This window comes from Dipodomys ordii, unplaced genomic scaffold (assembly GCF_000151885.1).
Source record: "Dipodomys ordii isolate 6190 unplaced genomic scaffold, Dord_2.0 Scaffold49, whole genome shotgun sequence".
Taxonomy (NCBI): Eukaryota; Metazoa; Chordata; class Mammalia; order Rodentia; family Heteromyidae; genus Dipodomys; species Dipodomys ordii.
This window is the reverse complement of record NW_012267265.1, coordinates 5547317-5553974: the sequence shown is the minus strand read 5'-3', so window position 1 is coordinate 5553974 and position 6658 is coordinate 5547317. Positions and strand designations below refer to the sequence as shown.

At 38.5% G+C, this 6658-nt stretch overlaps 1 protein-coding gene across 1 annotated transcript in view; it reads left to right on the top strand.

Moving 5' to 3' along the window:
* Ccdc158 (coiled-coil domain containing 158) overlaps positions 1–6658 on the top strand; it is a 95814-nt gene that overhangs the window by 29003 nt on the left and 60153 nt on the right. The window contains exon 10 of the mRNA XM_013020096.1: positions 2887–3006. Within this exon, the coding sequence (XP_012875550.1) occupies positions 2887–3006 (120 nt within the window). The remainder of the gene's footprint in view (positions 1–2886; positions 3007–6658) is intronic.

Here is a 6658-nt window from a genome sequence, read left to right as displayed (position 1 = left end):
CTGAACTCTGGGCCTGGGCACTGTCCCTCAGCTCTACAGCTCAAGGCTAGTGCTCTACCACTTGAGCCACAGCACCACTTCCAGCTTTTTTCTTTTTGTTTATGTGGTGCTGAGGAATCGAACCCAGGGCCTCATGCATGCAAGGCAAGCACTCTACCACTGAGCCACCTTCCCAGCCCCTGTCTATCATTTTATATGTACGCAATTCTGTGCTCTTTTTGGCAGCACATATAGTATATGTGCTCAATTCTTATGAAATACTTTAGTATATACTACCCAATCAAATGTAATTAGTAATGAATAGTTTTTGTACCTACTTCTCCCTACTTATATATAACATAATCAAATACAAAGTTGGTTGAAAGACATATCCAGTATAAATTAAAGTCTCTATCTTGATCCACTTGGACTTGATACTACATTATAGGTAAATTTAAAACTGTTTGCTAGCTCTGTTAGTACTTCAAGTAATGTATATCTGTGTAATATATATATATATATACACATATATATTTATGTTCATCATCTATCAGAAGTAGTTTTATATATGTGTGTGTGATAGCTTTATTATGTTGAATTATATGCTGAATTAACAAATGAAGATTTTTAAGTGAATTAGTTCAAATAAAAATAAACTAAAAAGTCATGAAGTACATGTTTGTCTTGGTCATGTTTTTCTGTTAAAAGCATTTAGCTAGGTGCCAGGACCTCAGTCTGTAATCCTGGCTACTCAAGAGTCTGAGATTTGGAGGATTTCAAATTAAAGCCACTTTACAAGACTCCATCTCTAAAATAACCAGCAAGAAAGCATGAATGGATCAGTGGTTCAAGTAGTAGAGTGCCAGTAAAAACAAGCACAAAGCCCTGAGTTCAAGCTTTATTACCTGCAACAACAAAGATTTGATCATAGTATATGACCCAAAACTTTTTTTCTCTTTTGATACTAGGGATGGAGCTCAACACCTGACTGTGAGGCAAATAGTCTACCACTGAGTCATCCTCCCTAGTTCCTTATTATTATTACTTTTGGGGGGGGGTCCGGTCATAGGGCCTGAACTCTGGGCCTGGACGCTGTCCCTCAGCTCTTTAGCTCAACCACTTGAACCATAGCACCACTTCCGGCTTTTTTCTTTTTGCTTATGTGGTGCTGAGAAATTGAACCCAGGGCCTCAGGCATGCAAGGCAAGCACTCTACCACTGAGCCACCTTCCCAGACCTATTTTATTACTTTCTTATATCACTACTGGCACTGGAACTCTGGGCTTGACCACTGTCCCTTAGCTTTTCCACTGAAGCTAGAGCTCTATTACTTGAGCCATAGCTCCACTTGATGGACTTTCCCTGCTTGGGCAGGCTTCAAAGTGATTCTCAGATCTCAGTCTCCTCAATAGCTAGGATTGTAAGGATGAACTACCAGTGCTTGATTCAGAATTTTGTTTTTTAAATACATTTGGAAGCATGTTAAATAGATACCTTAAAAGAAGTAATAAATACATCATTTAAAATTTCTTATTCCTGGAAAATGAATAATAATATCTACCATATAGTAGATATCACAGATCAGGTATTATTATATAAACCAAGTATTAATATAGTCTCTTAATATTTCACAAGGCCTTTTATTATGTGGCTCCGTTAAAATCCAAAAGTGAGTAGGCATAATTGAAATTCTCTTAACTCAGCCTGCACTACTCCTAGAGTTGAAGGCTGTTTAAATACTGTCAACAGGGAGATAGTCTCTCTCCTCCTGTAGAGGTACAACAGGCTTTGACTTTAGGAAAGAAAATACCAATCCTTTTGTGTGATGTTATCAGTGGTTAAGTAGAATATTTTTTTCTCTCCAAACATATCAAACAGACATTCTATCTGTTAGAGAAAAATACACTTGGAACAATTCTTAAAGTCGGTCTCTTATTCCTATTTACAACTGAAGACAATCAGAATGAATAAATTGTCCAACTATATGTTGTCCAATTATAAATTAAAAATACCTATATTCACTCATCCTTTGAAAATACTATATGATGACAGTAGCTATAATTGATTCTTTTATATTCAGTGTATTTTATTATTGAACCTCATATTATAAAATAATTATAATGAAATTTATTCATGTAGGGTCTGAACCATATTTATGCCACAACAAGCTTCTTTAAAATACCAAATTATAGAGTATATCTTTACAGATACTTGAATCTTGAACTGTAGTTTTTTTTTTTTTTTTTTTGGGTCCGGTTGTGGGGCCTGAACTCTGGGCCTGGGCGCTGTCCCTCAGCTCTTCAGCTCAAGGCTAGCACTCTACCACTTGAGCCACAGCACCACTTCCGCCTTTTTTCTTTTTGCTTATGTGGTGCTAGGGAATTGAACCCAGGGCCTCATGCATGCAAGGCAAGTGCTCTACCACTGAGCCACCTTCCCAGCCCCTTGAACTGTAGTTAATCTAAACACAAGTGCCCATATACAGACAGAGCCCAAATCAATACTAAGTTTTGCATCTGGCTAATTTCTCCAGCTACCTTCTACATAGCTCTTAAGTTCAGAAAACTTTGCAAAACATATCATAATTATTTTTATCACTCAATGCCATTTTCCAAAAACTACTTATTTTTTATGATCCACTGACATACGCTCCACTTTTTTTGGGGGGGGGAGGAAGGGTCTGGTCGTGGGGCCTGAACTCTGGGCCTGGGCGCTGTCCCTCAGCTCTTCAGCTCAAGGCTAGCGCTCTACCACTGGAGCCACAGCACCACTTCCGGCTTTTTTCTTTTTGCTTATGTGGTGCTGAGGAATCAAACCTAGGGCCTCATGCATGCAAGGCCAGCGCTTTACCACTGAGCCACCTTCCCAGCCCCCATACGCTCCATTTGATTTGTGCTTGTCTTTCAGATAGAAGAGCTGGAGAAGCAGTTAGTCCTTGCCAACTCAGAGCTCACTGAAGCTCGTACTGAAAGGGATCAGTTCAGTCAGGAATCTGGAAATTTGGATGATCAACTTCAAAAGCTACTGGTAAGGTTATGCTCTGAAATGTAAACTAAGTTGATTCTGGGGAGTCTTCCAGCAGAATAGTTCACAAAACGGGTTTTCTTATTAATTATAAATTTTGCAAAGTATTTGTGCATATAGAATAAAACAATATCTTTCCAAACACTAGTGAAGTGTTACATACAAAATAAATTTTTTTGTAATTAAGCACAGCTGTTATGATGGATAAAGGGAATTGTGTGTGTTTGTGTGTGTGCACAGGAGCATGCACATCACTACTCAGCCTTTAACTCAAGGCCTCTCACTTTTGCTTGGTTTATTCACTGAAGGCTGGCACTCTACCACTTCTGGCTTTTTGTTAGTTGGAGAAAAAAAATCTCATGGACTTTTCTGCCAGAGGCTGAGGGACAGTGCCCTGGCCCAGCGTTCAGGCCCCACAACCGGACCCCCAAAAAGAAAAAGAAAGAAAGAAATTTTAAAAGAGAATTTATGGGAATTTTTAGAAAAAAAACAGTAAAGCTGTGATTTTGATGTTTTCTAAGTGACCAAAGATGGAGGTAATTCTTTATACAGCCTAGATTCCCCTATTCTTTCATTTATGACGCAGCCTCTTTCTTCTCTTAGAGATACAGGACTATGGACTGAGAAGTTTGGGGGAGGGAACACGTGCTATCAGTGGTACAGTGGAATAAGCCATTTACTACCAAACACCATGCTAGGGCATCCTACAGTTCTGGTAAAGCCATCTATATTGTCCAGGTTGATAGGCTGATGTACTGTGGTAAATGTACAACTTAGTTGTGTGCCTGAAGCTCTCTACACCTTGAGAAAGTCCTGTTGAGCCCATTGAGTATTTCTCATTATTCTCATATAACTTGAAAACCTTACAGATGAAATTCATAATCCTCAAATCACCTGCCTTTTTATCATCATCACCACACTCCTATGTGGCCCTTACTTTAATATGGCCATTGTCTTCTTACAAGTGTTTTTAACTCTACTTTGTCCCTTATTCAGTCTTTATGGTAAAGTGCTGCTATCTTCATCTTTCTAAAATGGAGTTATAGTTGGGCCCTGGTCTCACTCATAATTATTTTCCCTATAAAGTCTGACTTCTTCCCTTCCAAGACTAACTATTCAAGAAATGGCCTCCACTAAACTTTTTGATCTTTTCTTTCTTCATCTCTGCATCTCCAAGCTATTCTTTTTTTAAACTTTTATTTTATTATAAAGGTGATGTACAGAGGGGTTATAGTTACATACATAAGGTAATGAGTATATTTCTTGTCAATCAGTGTTACCCATTCCCTCGTTTTCTCACCCTACTCCCCTACCCGCCCCCTCAGGTTGTAAAGTTCATTTCCAACAGTGTCTTGTGAATATCACTGTTGCATTGGTTCACCCTTTTTCCTTTGTTTTACCATTTTGTTATTTCCCTCTCCTTCCCCAACTTAGATAAATGTATATACAAGACACAGGGCACCAAAATAAAAAACAGTGACAACAGAGGGTAATTCAAAGGAAAAAAAAATGACAGAAGAAAGAAATAACATCACACAGTACATTAAAAACAACAACAAAACCCTCTTGTTTCCATATCTTGGAGTTCATTTCAATTAGCATCATTTTATATGATCATATGTTCATAGCTATTGAGCTACTGTGATCCTCTGCTAGAACTATTCTAGACATATACTAATTATTACAAATGAGGGAAACCATTTTCTTTGGGTCTGGCTTACTTCACTTAATATTTTTTCCAAGTCTTTCCATTTCCTTATGAATGGGGCAATGTTGTTCTTTCTGATGGAAGCATGGAATTCCATTGTGTATATATACCACAATTTCTTGATCCATTCATCTCTGTTGGTTCATATCTTACCTATGGTAAATAATGCTTCAATGGCTTCAATGAACATAGTTGTGCTGGTAGCTTTAGTGTGGCTCCAAGTTATTCTTAAGATCCAACTCAAATGCCTTCCTGAAGCACTTTGATCTCCTTAGTAAGATTCTCTTTGCTATACATTTTGCCTCTTTAATAAAAAACTACTTTTTGTTATTTGTGTTTGCCTTATCTCCCTTTTGAGTGATAAATGCTTTGAAGGCCAGTCTATCCTTTTTTTTTCTTTTTGGTCCAGTCTTGGGGCCTGAACTCTGGGCCTGGGTGCTGTCCCTCAGCTCTTCAGCTCAAGGCTAGCACTCTACCACTTGAGCCACAGCGCCACTTCTGGCTTTTTTCTTTTTTCTTATGTGGTGCTAAGGAATCGAACCCAGGGCCTCATGCATGCAAGGCAAGCGCTTTACCACTGAGCCACCTTCCTAGCCCCCAGAAGGCCAGTATATCCTTGTGCCACATAGATTCTAATTACAAATCCTCCTATAGTCATATAGACTGTTTGGATTCTATAGTAATTTAGAATGATTCTGGATTGTTTCTAGAATCATCCTGATTATATATATTTTAAATAAAGTTAACCCTTATATGTATTTTTCTGTGGTGGAAGAAGGAAGTAATTCTCTTTACAGTTCAAATGTCTAAATTCTTTTTTTTTCCTTTTTTATTTTTTTATTTTATTTTATTTGTGAAGATACTGTACAGAGGGGTTACAATTACATGGGCAGGATAATGCGTACATTTCTTACCAAGCATTGCAGCCTCCTCCTTTTGTTTACCCTTCACATCCCTTCCCAGCCTCCCCCCTCAAATGTCTAAATTCTTGAAGTGGCACTGTGGCTCAAGTGGTAGAGTGCTCACCTTGAGCTGACGAGCTCAGGCACAGTGCTCAGGCCCAGAGTTCAAGCCCTGTAACTGCTTAAAACCAAAACCAAAATCAAGTGCCTATATTCTACCATTTATGTAGCAGTATATTATACTACGGTTGTTACTCCTGTTGGCTTTTAAGCGTTTATTGGTGAAACATAATGTCTTTTTAGGAAACTCAAGACTTAGAAACATGTTGGCATTTTTTGCTGAGCTATTCAGGAGTCTGAGATCTGAGGATCCAAAGTTGAAACCAGGCTAGAAAGGACAGTCTATAAGAGTGTTATCTCCTATTAATCACCAAAAAGCTGGAAGTAGAGCTGTGTTTCAAGTGGTAGAGCTCTGGCCATGAATGAAAAAGTTAAGGGACATCACTCAGACCCTCAGTTCAAGCCCCTATATTTGCACAAAAACAAAACTATGTTCTTTTTTTTTTTTTTTGGGTCCGGTCATGGGGCCTGAACTCTGGGCCTGGGCACTGTCCCTCAGCTCTTCAGCTCAAGGCTAGCGCTCTACCACTTGGCCACAGCACCACTTCTGGCTTTTTTCTTTATGCTTATGTGGTGCTGAGAAATTGAACCCAGGGCCTCAGGCATGCAAGGCAAGCGCTCTACCCAGCCCAAGTATGTTGATTTTAAAAATCTATTTTATTTCCTTTTTATTGTGTGCTATTTGATATAAATTTGAGATCGAGTCTTTTCAAATTGGTTGGAAATGTTAAACTTTGTTTTGGTTTATTTTTATACAAGAGATTAAATCCAGGACATTGCACGTGCTATACATGTGCTCTGCTGTGTAGTTATTTTCCTATTAAAATTTTAACTAAGCAAAATATTAACTTACTTTTCTAGGGAATAATCGTGTGTGTGTGTGTGTGTGTGTGTGTGTGTGTGTGTGTGTGTGTGTGTGTGTGTG